Here is a 21,469-nt window from a genome sequence, read left to right as displayed (position 1 = left end):
TTTGCTCTTCCAACCTTTTAAAAATAAGTGCAGATCTCACTGAGACACTAGAATTTGCATTTTAACACACTTATTTAAACTGTTCTGTTAGTGTACTCTGGTCTTTATAGTGGTTCTAGAGGTGCTGATACGGTCTAGCATTTAATGAATGTAAAAGAAATTCCATTTCTTTGTTATATTAAATTCATCAGTTTATAGTTCCTTTAGAATCATTCATAGCAAGAAAGCAAAGGGTTTCCTAGCTTAATAATCTGGATAGATTGAACTGTGAATGCATGCAGGTCCCTTCTATCGATTTCACTACATGTATTTTTTTTTTGCTGCTGCTTTTGCTCATTTGCCTTTTATTTTTATCAGAGGTTTTCTCCCATTCTGTGTGTTCAGGCAAAACTCTTTGATTATTAAGACCCAGTGCGTTTTTAGCAAAGATTAGTTTCTGCCATTTTGCTCTGGTTTTGTTGTAGTGAGTCATCTTTTGAGTAGGGTAGCTGTGTGTGTCAGCAATGTGGACACCGCTGAGCACCACCTTTATGTGCTCTGAAAACCTGCTTAATGACATCAAAGAAAGGCAAACATAGTTTTAAAAGATCGATAAGGTAATAGGTAAGTGAAACAAAGTTTCTGTGTGGTCAGGTGGTAAAAGTAGTCTTCTCACAGAATATTAATGATTCTGCCTTAGTTTTTTGTCTCTTGTTTCCTCTTTGGTTTATTTGTAGGCAAGGATTTCACTCCTTCTGTCACTTTCCTATCCTTGATCCTTTCTTCTCATTTTCCATCACCAATTCTTCCTCCTGTTTCCATTCCCATCCTTGAGCACTCCCCCTACTCTCCTTTCCATAAAACTCCTAACACAACAAAATACAGTATTCAGACACATAGGAAGGTTAGAAAACTATTTTATTTTTACTATGAAAAATGTACATGTTTTAAAATGCAAACTGATTCATATTTATAAAAATGTACCACATAATTATGTTACCCATATTCTTATGTAATTACTAATTGTATCTTTTATTCTGGTATGGCGATAGCCATGGCGGTACAATGTAAGCCACATTGAGCCTGCAAATGGGTGGGAAAGTGTGGGATACAAATGCAACAAATAAATAAATAAATAATTGCCTCAGAACTTTAACTCTTGCAGCAAAATCTATTGCTGAGCTGCAGTACGAAATTGAGCTATGCTTACTTGTGCTGTGTGACAATTGATTGAGACTGTCATTTTCCTGATTTCCAAAGCTCCTGTAGGAACTGGTTCTGATTGAGGTAGTAGCCTCAAAGAGAAAGAAGTCATAGGCATCACTATAGAGAGGCATATGCTATCTTTTACTCCCCCCCCCCCCCAAAACAAAAATGGCTTGGCAACCCAAAAGGCGAAATTTCCTTTCTTCAGCCTTAACTAAAGTATCCACTGCATCTGTGCAATGGAAATAGCCTTTGGCACTTTTTCTAATAGTATCCTTTATAGCTAATTTAAAGGTGGGGAAGGGGAGGGCTATGATGCAGAAATATCAATTTGGCTTGCCTCCCCTGTGCCCACCCCAAAAAAATACTTTTGTTTACTGATGTCACTGGAGGAAGCCCAGGACAATAAAAAAGTAAACAGCCAGACTAATTCTCAGGGTATGCCTGAGGAAGGTCTCTTTTCCTGGGTAATAGTTTTCTAAGAAGTGTGTAATGCATTTTGGGGAATAAACATCGACATGTGTGGGGATTCTGTTCCACTAGAGCATAGCTTCTGTGTGTTCAGTTCTGGTCACCGTATCTTAAAGAAGGTACAGAGGAATTAGAAAAGGTTCAAAGAAGAGCAACCAAAATGATAAAGGGAACTGCTCCCATATGAGGAAAGGCTAGGTTAGGGCTCTTCAGTTTGGAAAAGAGACGGCTGAGGCAGGGGTGCGCTGGTAAATTTTTAACAACAGGCTCTCTCCCTGGGTATAGCCAGCCCCCCAAAACTGCAGAGCTGGCTATACCCGGGGAGAGAGTCGGGGGGGGGGGGGGGGGGGGCAATGCATTACTCTCTCCAAGAAAAAAAGATTTTAAATGCTCCTAGGTTCCAATCTAATTCATGTTTAATGTGGGATAAAATGCCATAAATAAGTAAATAAATAGAAAAACTGAATGTGATCTGATTCTCATAACATGATGTCTGTTTTAGAAGCCCTTTACCAGGAGAAAATATAATCTCTGCACCAATATAACAGGGTTAGTGTGTCCCTATAACCAGCCCCTTCAAATGACACACTGATTATGATTTATACTCTACCAATGAAAAGTTATTCCCTTATTATACTTCCTCTGTGTACATCCGTACGCACAAGCCGGAATGTTTGAAAATACAACTTTTTTTTTTACAGTATCCACCCCACCTATTTCAGACCTCCTCCCCGGTCCCCCGAGCTGCAGGATCCCAGCACATACCTGAAGGCAGCCACCCTAGGGTTACCATACGTCCGGATTTCCCCGGACATGTCCTCTTTTTGAGGGCATGTCCGGGGCGTCCGGCGGATTTTGCCCCCGCCCACGTTTGTCCGGATTTCTGGACAAACGTGGGCGCGGGTGCGGGCAGGCGCGTGCGTGCGGTGGGCGTGTGGGCGGGCGATCGGCGCCGTGGGTCTGGTGACCTGGTCTCCCGTCCCCTCCCCTTCCTTACCATGTTCCCTGGTGGTCTAGTGACGTCTTCGGGGCAGGAAAGAGCCCCCTCTTTCCTGCCCGGAGCGCTGCCTCCCCTGTCTATCATCCTTCTCGGTCTGGCTGGGGATTCAAAATGGCCGCCGAGAGTTGAACTCTCGCGAGGCCGCTTCAACTCTCGGTGGCCATTTTGAATCCCCAGCCATACCGAGGAGGATGCAGCAGGCAAGGGCAGGCAGCGCTCCGGGCAGGAAAGAGGGGGCTCTTTCCTGCCCCGAAGAGAAGACGCTACTAGACCACCAGGGCTAGACAGTAAGTGAGGGGGGGGTATGTGATGGGGGGGAGGGGACTATGTGACGGGGGGGAATAGGGGCGGAACCCGGACCTGAAGGGGGCGTGGCAGGGGCAGGGCATGAGGCGTGGCGGGGGCGGGGGCGGGGTAGGGGGCGTGACATGTGTCCTCTTTTTCAGAGGACACAAAATGGTAACCCTAAGCCACCCTGGTGGTCTAGTGGATTCTTCGGGGCAGTCTTTCCTGTCCACTGCTGGCGCTGACCCTCACGCTGCTGCATCGTCTTTAAAATGGCTGCTGAGACTTACAAGGCTGATGAGACTTGCAAGACTCCAGCAGAACTTTGCAAGGCCACCATTGGATCTCGGCAGCCATTTTTAAAGAGCAATGCAGCAGCGGGAGGATCAGCGTCAGCAGCGGGCAGGAAAGACTGGGGATCTTTCCTGTCCTGAAGAATCCACTAGACCACCAGGGTGGCTGCCTTCAGGTATGTGCTGGACCCTGCGGCTCGGGGAGAGGAAAGGCAGACCGGCTCACCCTGCCTGAACAACCGTCTCACAAATTGCTACAAAAATTAACAACCAGCTCTTGCGAGCTGGTGCAAGCTGGCTCCAGCACACCACTGGGCTGAGGGGGGATATGACTGAATGGAGTGGAACAGGTGGAGGTGAATCATTTTTTCTGTCATTAAAAAAAGTGCAAAGACCAGGGGTCACTCAATGAAATTGCATGGAAATACGTTTCAAACAAAGAGGAGGAAATATTTTTTTCACTCAAAAAAAATATTAAGCTGTGGAACTCGTTGCCGGAGGATGTGGTAACGGCAGTTAGTGTAGCTGGGTTTAAAAAAGGTTTGAACAAGTTCCTGGAGGAAAAGTCCATAGCCTGCTACTGAAATGGACATGGGGAAAGCCACTGCTTGCCCTGGGATTGGTAGCGTGGAACGGTACTACTAATTGTGTTTCTGCCAGGTACTTGTGACCTGGATTACTGTTAACCTCTATTCTGTTGTTCAGTACCCATGTCTGTTTTATCATTCCCACCTTAAGTATTTTCCTTATTTGTCCTGTTTGTCTGTACTGATTAGATTGTAAGCTCTGTCGAGCAGGGACTGTCTTTTCATGTTCAAGTGTACAGCGCTGCGTACGTCCAGTAGCGCTACAGAAATGATAAGTAGTAGAAGTAGTAGTAGTAGATTGGCCACTTCTGGAAGCAGGATACTGGGCTGGATGGACCATCGGTCTAACCCATTTTGGCTATTCTTTTGTTCTTATATTACAAAGAGATTAGCTCTACATTCTGGGTTGATGGGCAAAAGCCCTAAACAGGATCCTTTTAATACAGAGTGTCTATGATTATTGCAGAAAATTAGTACAGATCTTAGTTTTCTGTTTTCTTTTTTTCCTAATTCAGTCAATGCACTGGGCTATTAAGACTAAGAAAGAGCCAATGCTGGAAGCGCCTGATGTAAACTGTGCTGACATCATAAACAATGAGGTGCGAACCCAACAGGAAGAAAACAAAGCAGGACGTTCAACTGGGAAAAACATACAGGAAGAAATCAAAATCCTTGAGGACAATATGAATGATGAAGAGCTAATATCACCAAAGTACCCAGGCTCCCCAAGTAAGTTCAATCATGACAATTAGTGCCAGACTCTTACACAGTATTATAAACATAAGGAAAGTCTACAGATTCTTAATAAGTCGCACTGAGAGGCAGGAAGCTGATTTTACAGTCTTGACACTGTTTGTCTATATGCTTTACAACAAATTGTACTGTGAACATTATTTGTGCTTCTATGGACCTGATTCATCTTTTTCCATAGATAGGGAATGGGAGAAGCCTTACAGCTCACCGGAATATTTAGGCCATTAGACCCTATCTGAAGAAATATGCATTACAAACTTTAGCTCATGTGTTGGTTGGTTACAAATCAGTTGGGCTATTGAAATTCACTATATAATAGACTAAAATCTTCTACCCTCAAGCATTTTGCAAATTATTCAGAAGCAGCTGTAACTTATTTTCCTTTCGTGCAAGTTTGGAGGAGTGGCCTAGTGGTTAGAACACTGGTCTTGACATCCAGAGGTGGCTGCTTAAAATCCTACTGCTGCTCCTTGTGCTCTTGGGCAAGTCACTTAACCCTCCATTGTCTCAAATAAAAACTTAAGAGTGTGAGCCCTCCAGGGACAGGGAAATACACAGTGTACCTGATTGTAACTTACCTTGAGCTACTACTGAAAAAGGTGTGAGCAAAATCTAAATAAAATAAATATTTGGTGCTTGAAACGTCTTCAAAATACAACTGTAAAACTCATCAAAGGGGCTAGGGAATGCAATCATGTTAATGCTGTTATTGAAAGACAAGCATTGGCTTCCCATTTTCCCCAGGATTACATTCAAGACTTTAACACTTGTTCATAAAATTTATTACTCAGGTATACCACTCTTTTTCTCTCTTGCTTACTGATACCTTGCTCCTCACTTAGAACCAGAGGTGTAGCTAGGTGGGTGCGGCCGCTCCCCCAAATGGACTTCATTGGTGCCAGCCCCTATTTTTCACGTGATCTGTCATGTCCGCTGTCTGCTGCCTCCGTGCCCTCAACCTGGCTACGCTACTGCCTAGAACATTAAGGGCTTCACATTCATCTGGACACAGTTCACAATTCTATCTTTAGTGTAGTCCACCCTTCCTTCTGGTATACCTGAGGACGCCTACATCCGAGTTGTGTAAAAGTAAGCACATTCATGCCATCACCCGTACTTTTATAGAGGGGTAACTTAATAAAAGGTATTTTAAATGTGAAACACCTTTATAGAATTATCCCCCCCCCCCAAAAAAAAAATGAGCACCTCTATCATTGAAACTAAATAAAATCTAGGTTACAAAAACAGTCGTATATTTCCTTCAGATGTTTCTGATGTGTCGCTCGTATGTGTTAGGCTGTCACCTGCTGCTTTCCAGCCAATAAATCTTTTGATTTTAGTATTTTCCAAGTGCTGAGTGCTTGACAGTTGCGTTGGAGTTTTCCTCTCCTAATGACCTTTATTGCAAAAGCACAATAAACAAATACATCAGATTGGCTTCCTACTTTTCCAATAGGCAGTCTGACAAAACATGGACCATGACCTTGGCTGTGATGGTAATGTTTGTGTAATGTTTTCTGAAACAAATGATTGATTGTCGAGAAACTCCCACCAATACTATGCTCTCATTTGTGAGCTTACAAAAAAACCTGATGTACCCATATGTGTGCCTACGTATTTTCCTTCACTGTTTGGAACATGCAGTTATTTTCCGGGTACTTTGATTCATTCAGTTCTGTGATGTAGTGATTACCCCCACTGTATTTTAAAATAAAAGTCAATATTTTCCTTAATGTAGTAAAAAAATTTAGTTTCTTGACATGCAGGAAGTCCAAATTTGGTCATCAAACACTGATTTAAACAAAGAGAGAAAATGTTTAATCACATGATTTTTGTTACTGCTTTCTGCACCACACCTCCCGTTCCACCCTCTCTGGGCCTCCAATCAGAGACCAAGTTTAGTCTGGACCTCCTTTAGCTCTGTGAGAATGTGTCAGGCCTAGTAACCCTCAGAAAGTGAGCCCCTGTGCCGAACAGAGTTAGGCAGCCGGACAGTCCTGATCTTACTTGAAGAGTGGAGCAGCCACTCCTCAGGAGGTCAGGGGTGTGTAGCCACAGATGAGACTTCCAGGGCAGATGGAAAGCAGGAGCTAAATCCAAGACCAGACCAGTCTCAGAACAGGAGACAAGCAAAAACACAGTCCAGGCCCAGGCAAGATTCAGAGCAGTCGACAAACAAAAGCAGAGTCCAGGTCCAGGCAAGTTTCAGGGCAGGCTGCAAACAAAAGCAGAGTCCAGGTCCAGGCCAGTTTCAGGGCAGGCGGCCAACAAAAGCAGAGTCCAGGTCCAGGCAAGTTTCAGGGCAGGCGGCAAACAAAAGCAGAGTCCAGGTCCAGGCAAGTTTCAGGGCAGGCGGCAAACAAAAGCAGAGTCCAGGTCCAGGCAAGTTTCAGGGCAGGCGGCAAACAAAAGCAGAGTCCAGGTCCAGGCAAGTTTCAGGGCAGGCGGCAAACAAAAGCAGAGTCCAGGTCCAGGCAAGTTTCTAAGCAAGAGCAGTCCAGGAAGAATCCAACGCCACAGAATCCACCAAAGCAGAAGCCGAAGCAATGAGAGTTCTGCCTTGCTGCTCCTAAATAGCCCTCCCCATCAGGAGGACCGGTAACAGCTGAAAGGAGGCGGAGCTACCCAGAACCGTGACTCAACAGCCCCGGATTGGCCGGCCAGAAGCAGTGGGCGGAGTCAGCCGCGATCGGCCAATCCGGACGTTGTGGGGAGTGACCTCGTTCCTCTGAGGCTCCGCGCCTGCAAGGGATCCCTTTCTCGGGGAACGCCGGCCCTGTCCACCTGGCCGGCATCTCCCTGCCGCCACCGAAGCGGACCGGAGGGCCGGAGCAGCCCAGACTGCAGACAGGATTCCAGCGGTGCGACGCAGGGGCTTGGTGCCCGACCACCTCTCCTGGCCAACGCTCCCTGCGACACCCTGACAGCGTGGCATGCCCGACGGAGAAGCGGCACAGGTGAGGGACGCGACAGTACCCCCCCCGAAAGCCCCCCTCCTCCGTCTCGGCCCAGGTCTAGAAGGATAACGAGAGTGAAACTCTCGAACCAAGTCGGGTGCATGGACATTCTTTGCTGGTTCCCAAGAATTATCTTCAGGACCAAAATTTTTCCATGAAATCAAATAAAAAAGTCTTCCCCTTTGGAGCTTGGAATCCAGAATCTCCTGTACCTCAAACTCAGGATCCGGCTCAGAATCAGGAACAGTAATCCGCTTAGGTTCAGGATGCCACTGTGAGGCCCGGAAAGGTTTGAGTAACGAGACGTGGAAAGCATTGTGGATATGCAGGTTACTAGGTAAGTGAAGACGATAGACTACCGTCCCCACTCTAGATTGAACAGCAAATGGACCAATAAATCGGGGAGCAAACTTCAAGGATGGAAGACGAAGCTTCAGATATTTGGTGCTGAGCCAAACCCGTTGCCCAGGCTGGAAAACGGGAGCGGCCCGACGATGGCGATCAGCAAACCGTTTGTACCGGACCGCCGCCCGCTGCAAGTGGTGCTGTACTGTTCCCCAAGTGTCCTGGATAGTGGAGAGAGTAGGCTGAACTAGTGGAGGAGCGTGATCCAAAGGAAGAGGAGGAGGAAGACAAGGATGACGTCCAAAAACAGCAAAAAAGGGTGAAGTCTGGGAGGCAGAGTGCACACTATTATTGTAGGCGAACTCAGCCCAAGGCAAAAGATCAGTCCAATTGTCCTGACGGGCGTTAGTAAAAGCCCGGAAGAAAGCCTTAAGCGTCTGATTAGTCCGTTCAGCCATGCCATTTGTCTGCGGATGATAAGCTGAAGAAAAAAGTGTGGCGACACCAAAAGCGGAGCACAAGGACCTCCAGAATCGAGACGTGAATTGGGAACCTCTATCACTGATGATACGCCGAGGAAATCCATGTAACCGAAAAACATGCTGGACAAAATGAGAGGCCAAAACAGCAGCAGAGGGCAGGGTTCGCATAGGAACAAAATGTGCCATGCGGGAAAAACGATCCACCACCACCCAGATGACAGTGTTACCCTTGGAGGGAGGAAGATCCGTAATAAAGTCCATAGAAATGTCCTGCCACGGATGCTGAGGTATGGGCAAGGGTTGCAGAGGTCCCCAGGCCTTGCCTGGAGGAGACTTGGTGCGAGCACAGGTGGGACAGGTAGAAACAAACTGCAGAATGTCCTGAGCCATATGAGGCCACCAAAAATAACGGGAGATGAGCTGATAAGTCTTTCGGAACCCAAAATGTCCAGAAAAAACAGAAGAATGACCCCATTGTAACACCTTGCGTCTGGAGCGGGAAGGAACCGGGGTCCGCAGAGAAGCAGCAGCCACCACCGACGCAGGAAGACAAGCCGGATTTAGCATAGGAGAAACCTCATCCGGGTCTTCGGGCTCCTCAAAGGCTCGGGAGAGCGCATCAGCTTGGACGTTCTTTTCAGTAGGTCGGAAGATCAAGTGAAAGTCAAAACGGGCAAAAAAAAGAGACCATCTGGCTTGCCGTGGATTGAGACGCTTGGCATTCTGTAGATAAAGAAGATTCTTATGATCAGTGATCACAGTAAAAGGATGAGCGGCCCCCTCAAGAAGATAACGCCATTCCTGAAAGGCAAGCTTCATGGCTAGCAATTCTCTGTCCCCCACCGTATAATTACGCTCCGCTGGGGAAAACTTCTTAGAAAAGAAAAAACAAGGATGCCGTTTACCAGAAGAAGCCACCTGTGATAAGACAGCTCCAGCTCCAAGAGCAGATGCATCCACTTCAACAACAAAAGGCTTAGCAATATCTGGAGTACGGAGTACTGAAGCAGACACAAAAGCAGTCTTCAAAGTAGAGAAAGCCTCCAGAGCTGTGGGGGACCAATTCCGCACATCGGCCCCTTTTCTGGTTAAAGCTGTCAAAGGAGCTGTAATCAAAGAATAATGTGGAATAAACTGTCTGTAGTAATTGGCGAAACCAAGGAACCTCTGCAAGGCCCGAAGTCCTTGAGGCCGGGGCCAATCTTGGATAGCCTGAAGCTTGGCAGGGTCCATCTGAAGGCCATCGGCGGAGATAATATGTCCCAGAAAAGGAATAGTCGACTGGTGAAAAGCACATTTCTCCAACTTGGCAAACAGTCGATGAGCCCGAAGGCGTTGGAGCACCGTGCGCACGTGCCCTGGATGATCCTGAGGAGAAGCAGAGAAGATAAGGATATCATCCAAATAGACAATAACGGATGAATACAGTAAATCCCGGAAAATGAAATTAATAAAGTCCTGAAAAACAGCAGGAGCATTACACAAGCTGAAAGGCATGACCCGGTATTCAAAGTGGCCTTCGTGAGTATTAAATGCAGTCTTCCACTCATCCCCCTCACGAATGCGGATCAAATTGTATGCACCTCAAAGATCCAACTTGGTGAAGACAACCGCCCCCTGAAGACGATCAAACAACTCAGGGATTAGAGGAAGGGGATAGCGGTTTTTAATCGTGATAGCATTCAGTCCTCGATAGTCAATACAAGGTCTCAGCGACCCGTCCTTTTTGGATACAAAAAAAAAACCCGCACCAGCCGGGGAGGAGGAGGGTCGAATAAATCCCTTGGTAAGATTTTCATGAATGTATTGCCGCATAGCAGCCGACTCAGTTCTGGACAGTATATAATCGTCCCCTAGGAGGCATCTTGCCCGGCAGTAAATCAATAGAACAGTCAAAGGGGCGATGGGGAGGGAGGGAGTCTGCCTCCCGTGCATCAAAAACATCTTGAAAGTCACTATATTCCTCAGGAAGACAAGCTTCATAAGGTCGAAGAATCCCAGGTGAGGCGGCAATGCTTCTAGGAGGAGGTTCCACAGGAGTCAGGCAGACCTCAAAACAACGTTTACTCCATTGACTGATCTCCCCAGTCGGCCAGTTGATGCTGGGTGCGTGCAGACGTAACCAGGGCAACCCTAGGATAACAGGATGGATAGCATGGGGCAAAATAAAAAATTGGATCTCTTCATGATGCAAGAGACCCACTTGCATCTTCAGTGGTGGGGTGAGCTGGGTAACAAGATGAGGCAGAGCTGAGCCATGAATGGACGTTACCTGCAGCGCGGGTCTACAAGGCACTGCAGGTTCACCCAGCTTCTTAAGAAGAGATGCATCAATAAAATTACCTCCCGCTCCAGAGTCCAACAGAGCTAAAGTGTTCACCCTGAAGTCACGCCAAAGGAGAATTATGGGCACAGAAATCAAGTTGTCTGGAAGGAAATTCGAATGACCCAACGCCACCCCTTCCTCAGGGCTTGGGTCTAGGCATTTCCCGGCTTATTGGGACACTCCTTCACAAAGTGACCAGGTTTACCACAATAAAGGCAAAGTCTATGGTTTCGTCTATGGGCCCTCTCAACGGCTGAAAGACGATGTCTGCCAATCACCATAGGTTCTTCGGACCCCTCTGTGGTTGATCCTGCCGCACCCTGAGGAGACGTGGGCCGTCGCCTAGGAGGAGAAGTTCTTCGAGACGGACGCGAAGTTCCTTGTTCTCGTGCTCGCTCCTGGAATCGAACATCAATCCGGACACAGAGGGAAATAAGTGCATCCAATGTACTAGGAACCTCCCGACCAGCCAACTCATCCTTGATACGCCCGTTCAGGCCTTGCCAAAAGATCGCCGTGAGGGCCTCTTGATTCCACCTCAGCTCTGCAGCTAGAGTGCGAAATTGGATAGCATAGGCCCCGACTGAACTGCTTCCTTGCTGAATACGCAGCAGTTCACTAGCTGCAGAGGAAGGGCGTCCCGGGACGTCAAACACCATGCGAAACCTCCGCAAGAACTCTCCCAGATCAGAAAGAAGAGGGTCTTGTTGTTCCCACAAGGGTGAGGCCCATGCCAGGGCTGACCCCGACAATAGCGAGATGATGTACGTAATCTTGGCTCTGTCTGTAGGGAATGAAGCAGGTTGCATGTCAAAGAGCATTTGGCATTGGTTCAAAAACCCGCGGCAGGCGGCAGGTGTACCGTCAAACCGGGGAGGCTCAGGTAGACGGAAGGAAAGCTGGGGTGGAGTTGCTCGGCTGGCACCAGTAGTCGGACTGCGCTGGGCCGACATCTGTGAGCATACATCTTGAAGGACTCCCGAAAGTCTATTAAGCTGGGCCTGCTGTTGTTGAAGAGCTTGGGCCAGGTCGGTCAAATCAGGCTTATCCGGCGAGCTCATGGCTTCGGCTTACTGTCAGGCCTAGTAACCCTCAGAAAGTGAGCCCCTGTGCCGAACAGAGTTAGGCAGCCGGACAGTCCTGATCTTACTTGAAGAGTGGAGCAGCCACTCCTCAGGAGGTCAGGGGTGTGTAGCCACAGATGAGACTTCCAGGGCAGATGGAAAGCAGGAGCTAAATCCAAGACCAGACCAGTCTCAGAACAGGAGACAAGCAAAAACACAGTCCAGGCCCAGGCAAGATTCAGAGCAGTCGACAAACAAAAGCAGAGTCCAGGTCCAGGCAAGTTTCAGGGCAGGCTGCAAACAAAAGCAGAGTCCAGGTCCAGGCCAGTTTCAGGGCAGGCGGCCAACAAAAGCAGAGTCCAGGTCCAGGCAAGTTTCAGGGCAGGCGGCAAACAAAAGCAGAGTCCAGGTCCAGGCAAGTTTCAGGGCAGGCGGCAAACAAAAGCAGAGTCCAGGTCCAGGCAAGTTTCAGGGCAGGCGGCAAACAAAAGCAGAGTCCAGGTCCAGGCAAGTTTCAGGGCAGGCGGCAAACAAAAGCAGAGTCCAGGTCCAGGCAAGTTTCAGGGCAGGCGGCAAACAAAAGCAGAGTCCAGGTCCAGGCAAGTTTCTAAGCAAGAGCAGTCCAGGAAGAATCCAACGCCACAGAATCCACCAAAGCAGAAGCCGAAGCAATGAGAGTTCTGTCTTGCTGCTCCTAAATAGCCCTCCCCATCAGGAGGACCGGTAACAGCTGAAAGGAGGCGGAGCTACCCAGAACCGTGACTCAACAGCCCCGGATTGGCCGGCCAGAAGCAGTGGGCGGAGTCAGCCGCGATCGGCCAATCCGGACGTTGTGGGGAGTTTGAAATGTCTATATGCGAATGCCAGGAGCCTAAGAAATAAGATGGGGGAGTTGGAATATATTGCACTAAATGAAAAATTAGATATAATAGGCATCTCTGAGACCTGGTGGAAGGAGGGTAACCAGTGGGACACTGTCATACCGGGGTACAAATTATATCGTAGTGATAGGGTGAATCGGATTGGTGGAGGGGTAGCATTGTATATTAACGAGAGCCTTGAATCAAATAGATTGAAAATTCTGCAGGAAACAAAACACTCCTTGGAATCACTGTGGATTGAAATTCCATGTGCAAAGGGGAAAAGGATAGTGATAGGAGTGTACTACCGTCCGCCTGGCCAGGATGAACAGACGGATGCGGAAATGTTAAAGGAAATCAGGGACGCAAACAAACTGGGCAACACAATAATAATGGGGGATTTCAATTACCCGCATATAGACTGGGTTAATGTAACATCTGTACACGCAAGGGACATAGGATTTCTTGATGAAATCAAGGACAGCTTCATGGAACAGCTAGTTCAGGAGCCGACAAGAGAAGGAAAAATACTAGACTTAGTCCTTAGTGGTGCTCATGATCTAGTGCAGGGGGTAACGATACGAGGGCCGCTTGATAACAGTGATCATAATATGATCGGTTTTGATATTGGCATTGAAGGAAGTGAAACTAGGAAATCAAGTACGCTAGCGTTTAACTATAGAAAAGGTGATTACGACAAAATGAGAAAAATGGTGAAAAAAAGACTGAAAGGAGCAGCTCGCAGAGTAAAAAACTTGCATCAGGCGTGGATGCTGTTTAAAAACACCATCCTGGAGGTTCAGGACAAATATATTCCACGTATTAGAAAAAAGGGAAAAAAGACTAAACGTCAGCCGGCGTGGCTAAACAGTAAGATAAAGGAAATCATTAGAGCCAAAAAACAATCCTTCAGAAAGTGGAGAAGAGAACCAACTGAAAGTAACAGGATAGATCATAAGGAATGCCAAGCCAAATGCAAAGCGGAGATAAGGAGGGCAAAAAAGGACTTTGAGAAGAAATTAGCGTTGGAAGCAAAAATACATAGTAAAAATTTTTTTAGATACATTAAAAGCAGGAAACCGGCCAAAGAGTCGGTTGGGCCGCTGGACGAAAATGGTGTTAAAGGGGCGATCAAGGAGGACAAAGCCGTAGCGGAGAAATTAAATGAATTCTTTGCTTCGGTCTTCACCGAGGAGGATTTGGGGGGGACACCGGTGCCGGAAAGAATATTTGAAGCGGGGGAGTCGGAGAAACTAAACAAATTCTCTGTAACCTTGGAGGATGTAATGGGTCAGTTCAGCAAGCTGAAGAGTAGTAAATCACCGGGACCTGATGGTATTCATCCCAGAGTATTAATAGAACTAAAAAATGAACTTGCGGAGCTACTGTTAGAAATATGCAATCTGTCCCTAAAATCGAGTGTAGTACCGGAAGACTGGAGGGTAGCCAATGTTACTCCGATTTTTAAGAAGGGTTCCAGAGGAGATCCGGGAAATTATAGACCGGTGAGTCTGACGTCGGTGCCGGGCAAGATGGTGGAGGCTATTATTAAGAATAAAATTGCAGAGCATATACAAAAACATGGACTGATGAGACAAAGTCAGCACGGATTTAGTGAAGGGAAGTCTTGCCTCACCAATCTAATGCATTTTTTTGAGGGGGTAAGCAAACATGTGGACAATGGGGAGCCGGTTGATATTGTATATCTGGATTTTCAGAAGGCGTTTGACAAAGTGCCGCACGAAAGACTCCTGAAGAAATTGCAGAGTCATGGAATCGGAGGTAGGGTATTATTATGGATTAAGAACTGGTTGAAAGATAGGAAGCAGAGAGTAGGATTGCGTGGCCAGTATTCTCAGTGGAGGAGGGTAGTTAGTGGGGTCCCGCAGGGGTCTGTGCTGGGTCCGTTGCTTTTTAATGTATTTATAAATGACCTAGAGATGGGAATAACTAGTGAGGTAATTAAATTCGCCGATGACACAAAATTATTCAGGGTCATCAAGTCGCAGGAGGAATGTGAACGATTACAGGAGGACCTTGCGAGACTGGGAGAATGGGCGTGCAAGTGGCAGATGAAGTTCAATGTTGACAAGTACAAAGTGATGCATGTGGGTAAGAGGAACCCGAATTATAGCTACGTCTTGCAAGGTTCCGCGTTAGGAGTTACGGATCAAGAAAGGGATCTGGGTGTCGTCGTCGATGATACGCTGAAACCTTCTGCTCAGTGTGCTGCTGCGGCTAGGAAAGCGAATAGAATGTTGGGTGTTATTAGGAAGGGTATGGAGTCCAGGTGTGCGGATGTTATAATGCCGTTGTATCGCTCCATGGTGCGACCGCACCTGGAGTATTGTGTTCAGTACTGGTCTCCGTATCTCAAAAAAGATATAGTAGAATTGGAAAAGGTACAGCGAAGGGCGACGAAAATGATAGTGGGGATGGGACGACTTTCCTATGAAGAGAGGCTGAGAAGGCTAGGGCTTTTCAGCTTGGAGAAGAGACGGCTGAGGGGAGATATGATAGAAGTGTATAAAATAATGAGTGGAATGGATCGGGTGGATGTGAAGCGACTGTTCACGCTATCCAAAAATACTAGGACTAGAGGGCATGAGTTGAAGCTACAGTGTGGTAAATTTAAAACGAATCGGAGAAAATTTTTCTTCACCCAACGTGTAATTAGACTCTGGAATTCGTTGCCAGAGAACGTGGTACGGGCGGTTAGCTTGACGGAGTTTAAAAAGGGGTTAGATAGATTCCTAAAGGACAAGTCCATAGACCGCTATTAAATGGACTTGGAAAAATTCCGCATTTTTAGGTATAACTTGTCTGGAATGTTTTTACGTTTGGGGAGCGTGCCAGGTGCCCTTGACCTGGATTGGCCACTGTCGGTGACAGGATGCTGGGCTAGATGGACCTTTGGTCTTTCCCAGTATGGCACTACTTATGTACTTATGTACCTCGTTTCTCTGAGGCTCCGCGCCTGCAAGGGATCCCTTTCTCGGGGAACGCCGGCCCTGTCCACCTGGCCGGCATCTCCCTGCCGCCACCGAAGCGGACCGGAGGGCCGGAGCAGCCCAGACTGCAGACAGGATTCCAGCGGTGCGACGCAGGGGCTTGGTGCCCGACCACCTCTCCTGGCCAACGCTCCCTGCGACACCCTGACAGCGTGGCATGCCCGACGGAGAAGCGGCACAGGTGAGGGACGCGACAGAATGGAAACAGTATATTTTGGAAAGTGACAACATGCATCTGTTGGCATGACATTTGAAAAAAAAAATCACAGCAAGTGAATGGAGGAGTACTCTAGTAATTAGAGCAGCAGGCCAACTCCCAAATTCTATAAAATAGTGTGTGAAAATTGATGCTTACCCCTGGATTCTATATAGCACGCCTAGTGATCTGCACTGAAATCCAGGCATATTCTATAATAGCGTTCGTAATTTAATTGACTTAACAAGCTAATCAGTGTTGATAACAGCACTTAACAAGCAATAATAAGCAAGCATATTGTGTAATGCCTAAATTCTAATGTGCGCAGTTCAAAAAGGGCGTGATTATGGGCAGGGAAAATGGGCGTTTTGTGAGCATTCCCTAATTTACACACATAGCTATAGAATATGACCCAGTGTGTGTAAATCTATCTATGTGCAAGGATTTACACCATGTTTTCATTGTTATAAATGGAGGTGCATAGTTTTAGGTGCTAGGATATCATCTAAGTGTATTCTATATACTGCGCCTAAATCTAGGCTCCACTTTTAGAATACTCTTAGGTGGAAATGTTTACCGAGCAGATTGTTTAGGCGCCTTAAATAGATTCTGTCCCTTAGCACTCAAATTTGCACATGCTGTTAAAGAATAAAGTCAGTTGCACGCAAAAATTAATATAATAATTGACTGTTAATGGGACTTAACAGCCAATTATTGGCTATAATTGAAGTTAGTTGGTGCGACTGCCTTTAGTCGCTATTCTATAACCTGGGCAAGTAAATTCTAGGGTGTGTATCTTTAAAGGGGGTGTGGACATGGAAGGGGTGTGGGTGGGCCATGGGCATGCCCAGAATATGCATGCTTAGGTTATAGAATACCTGCATTTATGTGCGTATTTGGTATATTTAGGGGCACACATTAACACCAGCCTTTGACCTGGCACAAATGGAGGCACCTAGATCAGTGCATATAAATACAGACTTAATCATTATTCTGTAACGGAAAGTACAGACATTCTTTTCATTATAGAATAGCTAAATTCTATATATGGCACCTAAAAAATTAGCGTAGTAAAAAGCGCTAATCTATAGGTTGCGCTTAAAGTGGCCCTTTTACAAAGCAGTGGTAAGCCCAATGCAGGCTTACCGCATGCTAAGCTGGAGCTACCGCCGGCCCAACGCGATTGCTGGCGGTAGTTCCAGCCCCAGCACGTGCCATTTCCTGCGCTAGGGAAAATCACCTCATATTTTTTAGCACGGAACTAACTCAGCGGTAATCTGGCAGCACTGCGTGCTACCTGGTTACTGACGGGTTAGCGCGGGGATCCTTACCACCACCTCACTGGCTGATAGTAAGTGCTTACTCCCCACATGGCCATGCGGTAAGAACAAAAGAGAGAAATTCATATTGGTTTCCACTTTCATTGTTTGCATTAGACTGACACAGTATATTAGCGGGGAGATTGAGAGTCTCTGTTAGACATTTCTAGGTACACTGTCTGACAGAGGTTATATCTGTTTCAAGATTTGGTGGGATCCACAAAGTTAAGGCCATGGAAGATTTCTGCTGCCTAGGCTAGCAGTGGCCCCAGAGGTGTGTGATGAGGTGTGACCTCATGTACTCTGTCTCAGACCCAGCACTAGAAAGAACAGGTGTCCTAGGGTAATAAAAAAGCCCATGGTGTTGGCATATTCCTACAATGAATAGTTCTTAGATACTGACCTGCTTTGGAAGAGAAGTTCGATTTTTTCTAGTTTCTATGAGGTCTGTCAAATTTAGAGATTTTAATCTTTATAGACTTGCTAAGGAAGTATAAATAAGTCAGATTTCCTTAGCATCTTGCTTTGTGGGGAACGGTTAACTTAGAGCAGGCTGCATGTTAGATTCTTAGCAAGGTGCATTGAGAGAGAAAGGAAGCTGTTTTTAAAATCTTGTGTCTGAAGGAAACATGTGATCAAGTTCATGGCAAATTCCTAACATACCTGTACAAAAATTGTGATTTGTTTCAAAAGCTGTCTAGTTCTCTTAAGTTTTAAGCAAAGAAGCTCTAAACTGCAAGCCTTGTTTCTCACCACTAGAGGGCAATCATTACATATTTCTCCATCTTAAGCAGGCCCTTGGCTTGGAGTAAATACAATATAAGAAGTTCAGCATATTACTCGTGCTTTCATTTTTATTTAAATAAGTATACAAAGAAAGAATACTTGAATGTTTTAGGACTTCAGAGCTTCTGAACTGCTATTAAAATTGTCTTTCCGCTCTGCTATATGAGCAGTTGCTTTCAGCAATGGAGCACGTTCAATGTATTATCACTTTTTTTGTAATTAGTACATTTATATTTATTATATCATTTTTAATAGAATCGATTTCAAAACTGTCTAATGCTTTCAGAATTTTGAGGCATTCACTTCTTTAGAGCAGTTCTCTAACTTGGAAGATTTATTATTGAATTGATATATTTAACAGAATTATCAGAAAGGAATGGGTTGAAAACATGTACAAAGCCCCCACATGACTTAAGATTCCTGTGTAAAGGGGTCCATAAATGCTGAAGATTGCTATATGCCCCCTAATTCACATGTGTTAGTGCCAGTTGGATGCTAAGTGGGATTTTACAAGCTGAGAAGGCAATTCTACAAAGTGACACCTAGAGGTAGACAAAAAACTGAACCAATCCACTCCCACAAAGTACCAACAGAACACAGAGAGTAGGAATGGCCACAAAACAGGTGAAGCAGGATGATGAAACCAAAACCTGTATTCAAAATTGTGGTAGACAAGTGCAAGATAGACAGCTGTGATGGACCCAACATGGGCATGATGGAATGTGGTGAGAGAAGTGGTGAAGCCAATTATGGTAGGCGAGAAGGAGGAGGAAGAGCGGGAAGACCCCTGAGGAAGGCTTCACTGCCAAAACAGTGCGTCACATCTGTCTAACTTGCACTTGTCTACCACCATTTTGAATACAAGTTTTGGTTTCATCATCCTGGTTCATCTGTTTTGTGGCCATTCTCACTTTCTGTGTCGACCTAGAGGTAGGCCTCACTTATATGTGTCACAGGTGCTATTAATTGACAGGCGCTTATGTGCACTAGCGCCTAACTTCAAAGGGGGAGCATACACATGGTCAAGTTATGGGTGTACCTCCTAGTTAGGCACATAAAGCCCAATATTCAGCCCAAGGCAGTATGTGGTGTTGGAGCCACTTCACAGCCGCAGGCTGAACTGTGCTGGGGCATGGCAGCTCCCGGCATTGAATATCTGGGTATCTGCGATCACCTGGAAGTTAACTGGGCACCTGCCAATATTCAAACCAGTACCTGGTTAACTGTAGCTCATAAAGTTAGGACAGTCTTTTTGCAGTCTTAACTTTATGCAGGTGCGTAGCTGGTTAGCAGACTGAAAATGACTGCTAACCAGCTAAGCAGGTACTTTGCCCACACTCTTCTGCTGGCCTGCCCCTAACCTCACCAGTTAGGAGACGGCCAGTTAGCAGTGATCTTCAATGGTGCTCATGGGTTAAGTGCCACTGAATATCAGATGGCAGATCAGTCAGTGAGCTTTAGCCAGGCAGGAGAGTTTTCACAATCAAAGAACTTATTGCTTTCAAAATCTGCACCCTGGTCCATAAAATTATCTACGGTGAAGCCCCGGGATATATGACAGACCTCATAGACCTACCAACAAGAAACTCAACCAGATCAACATGAACTTACCTAAATCTCCACTACCCAATCTGCAAAGGTCTCAAATACAAATCTTTTTATGGATCTAATTTCTCCTACATAAGCACACAACTGTGGAACGCACTACCAAAAGCCGTGAAAACAACGTACGACCACCTAAACTTCCGAAAATCACTAAAAACCTACCTGTTCAAAAAGGCATACCCCACCGATCCAACTTAAGTGCCTATACTACACAACTCAACGAAACCAAAGCTTGTAACAGACTATATATAACTCTTCCCTTGTAATTCCCCAATGTGTCTATAACACATGAACCTTATCCAACCACATTAACTCCTTGTATCTGTTTCTATGCCGGAGATGGTGAACGCCTCTACTGTACAATGTAAGCCACATTGAACCTGCAAAAAGGTTTGGAAAATGTGGGATACAAATGTATCAAATAAAAATATCGGGCAGGTAGTTTATAGACTACTATAAATTATACCAGTCACTCGGTGTGCTTTGGCATGCTATCTTACACCTGCCATTGACATAAGGTATGAGGGAGTGCCTACACATGAATGCACCAATGCTGACTTATGCTGGTATTCTATAACAAAATCTTGGCACCGAGATGCCATTAGAGAATTGGTGCTAAGTGCAAGGCATTGGGGCACCTATACTGAGGTGCCAATTTATAGAATCCTTATGGGAGTAAATTCTGTAAATAGTGCCAAAACATTGACACCAAAAAAAGCAATAAGTGCTATTCTATAAACAGCACTCAAAATTAGGCACCATTTATAGCAAAGGTTTTCAACCAAATCCTTGGGGCACACCTAGCCAGTCGGGTGTTTGAGGATATCTTCATTGAATTCAGTGGGGATATCCTGAAAACCCCGACTGGCTAGATGTGCCCTCGAGAACTTGGTTGATGCAAATTCCTGTTGCGAGGGCCTGATGTGGCAGAGGGAAGTCACCGTAGTGCCTGTGTGAATTGCGGACGGCCCGAAAATGTAAGCTGCAAGCACTGCAGTGGTGGCAGGGGAAGAAGCAGGAAGCGGCAGATTCCGGACCTGTGGGAGGGGAAAGTAGGGAGCGATGCTGGATTGTGGGCGGCGGGAGGGAGGTCAAGATTTGCCGCGGCACCCCTGAGAATTCACTGAGGCGCACCAGGGTGCCTCGGTGCACAGTTTGGGAAACACTGACCTAAGGGCTTCTTTTACAAAGCTGTGCTAGTGATTCCTGCATGCCAAATGAGAGGAAGCCTATAGGAATTGAATGGGCTTCCTCTCATTTCTGCACAGGAATCGCTAGCCCAGCTTTGCAAAAGAAACTCTAAATTTGGGTGACCTTTATAGAACTGCCTTCATGAAGGAAACACACACAATATATCAGGGGTGGTGAAGCACAGTTAATTGTCAAACAGATCTGTCTCTCAGGATTGTCATTATAAATATTCATGAGAGATTTTGCATATATTTCATGCAATAATGGGTTAATTTGCATCATTTGATGACCCCACAAGCAGACTTGATAGCAGCATTTCTCTGCATCCTTCTCAAACTGTCTTTGTCCCACAATTTTCAAAACTGGGTCTTGTCTGAATTTATTAAAGGAATTATCAAGATCTTTCAGATGTTTAAAATTATCGTTCTCCAAGGGAATGAAAATTTATACCTCATTTTATGATAGTTCATGAAATGATGGATGTGTAATAAGAGATGAGCAGTGCCAATGACCTCAGATTTTTGCCTGGAAGATGGGGTCAATGATACCTCATGTCCTCATAGCAGGCAGAATGAGAGCAGGTGCTTCACAGTTGGGTCAGTTTTCAGTGGCAGCAGTAATCACATTAAAAAAACAACCCAAAACACTGGCTTTCGCATTGAACAAATGTGTATATTCAGCACTGTGGGTAGGTGGCATTGCTGAATATTTGGCAATTTCATATTTTTACACACGTCCACTAAGCATGCTGGA

The 21,469-nt window shown here is 46.0% G+C and overlaps 1 protein-coding gene across 1 annotated transcript in view; it reads left to right on the top strand.

The window, feature by feature from the left end:
• The window catches only part of DNAJC12 (DnaJ heat shock protein family (Hsp40) member C12), a 53,113-nt gene that overhangs the window by 29,684 nt on the left and 1,960 nt on the right, over positions 1-21,469 (top strand). Inside the window, exon 4 of the mRNA XM_030203129.1 lies at positions 4,337-4,550. Within this exon, the coding sequence (XP_030058989.1) occupies positions 4,337-4,550 (214 nt within the window). The remainder of the gene's footprint in view (positions 1-4,336; positions 4,551-21,469) is intronic.

This window comes from Microcaecilia unicolor, chromosome 5 (genome assembly GCF_901765095.1).
Source record: "Microcaecilia unicolor chromosome 5, aMicUni1.1, whole genome shotgun sequence".
In the NCBI taxonomy this organism is placed as follows: domain Eukaryota; kingdom Metazoa; phylum Chordata; class Amphibia; order Gymnophiona; family Siphonopidae; genus Microcaecilia; species Microcaecilia unicolor.
Note: the sequence above shows the minus strand (reverse complement) of the source record. Positions and strands in the feature narration are given on the sequence as shown.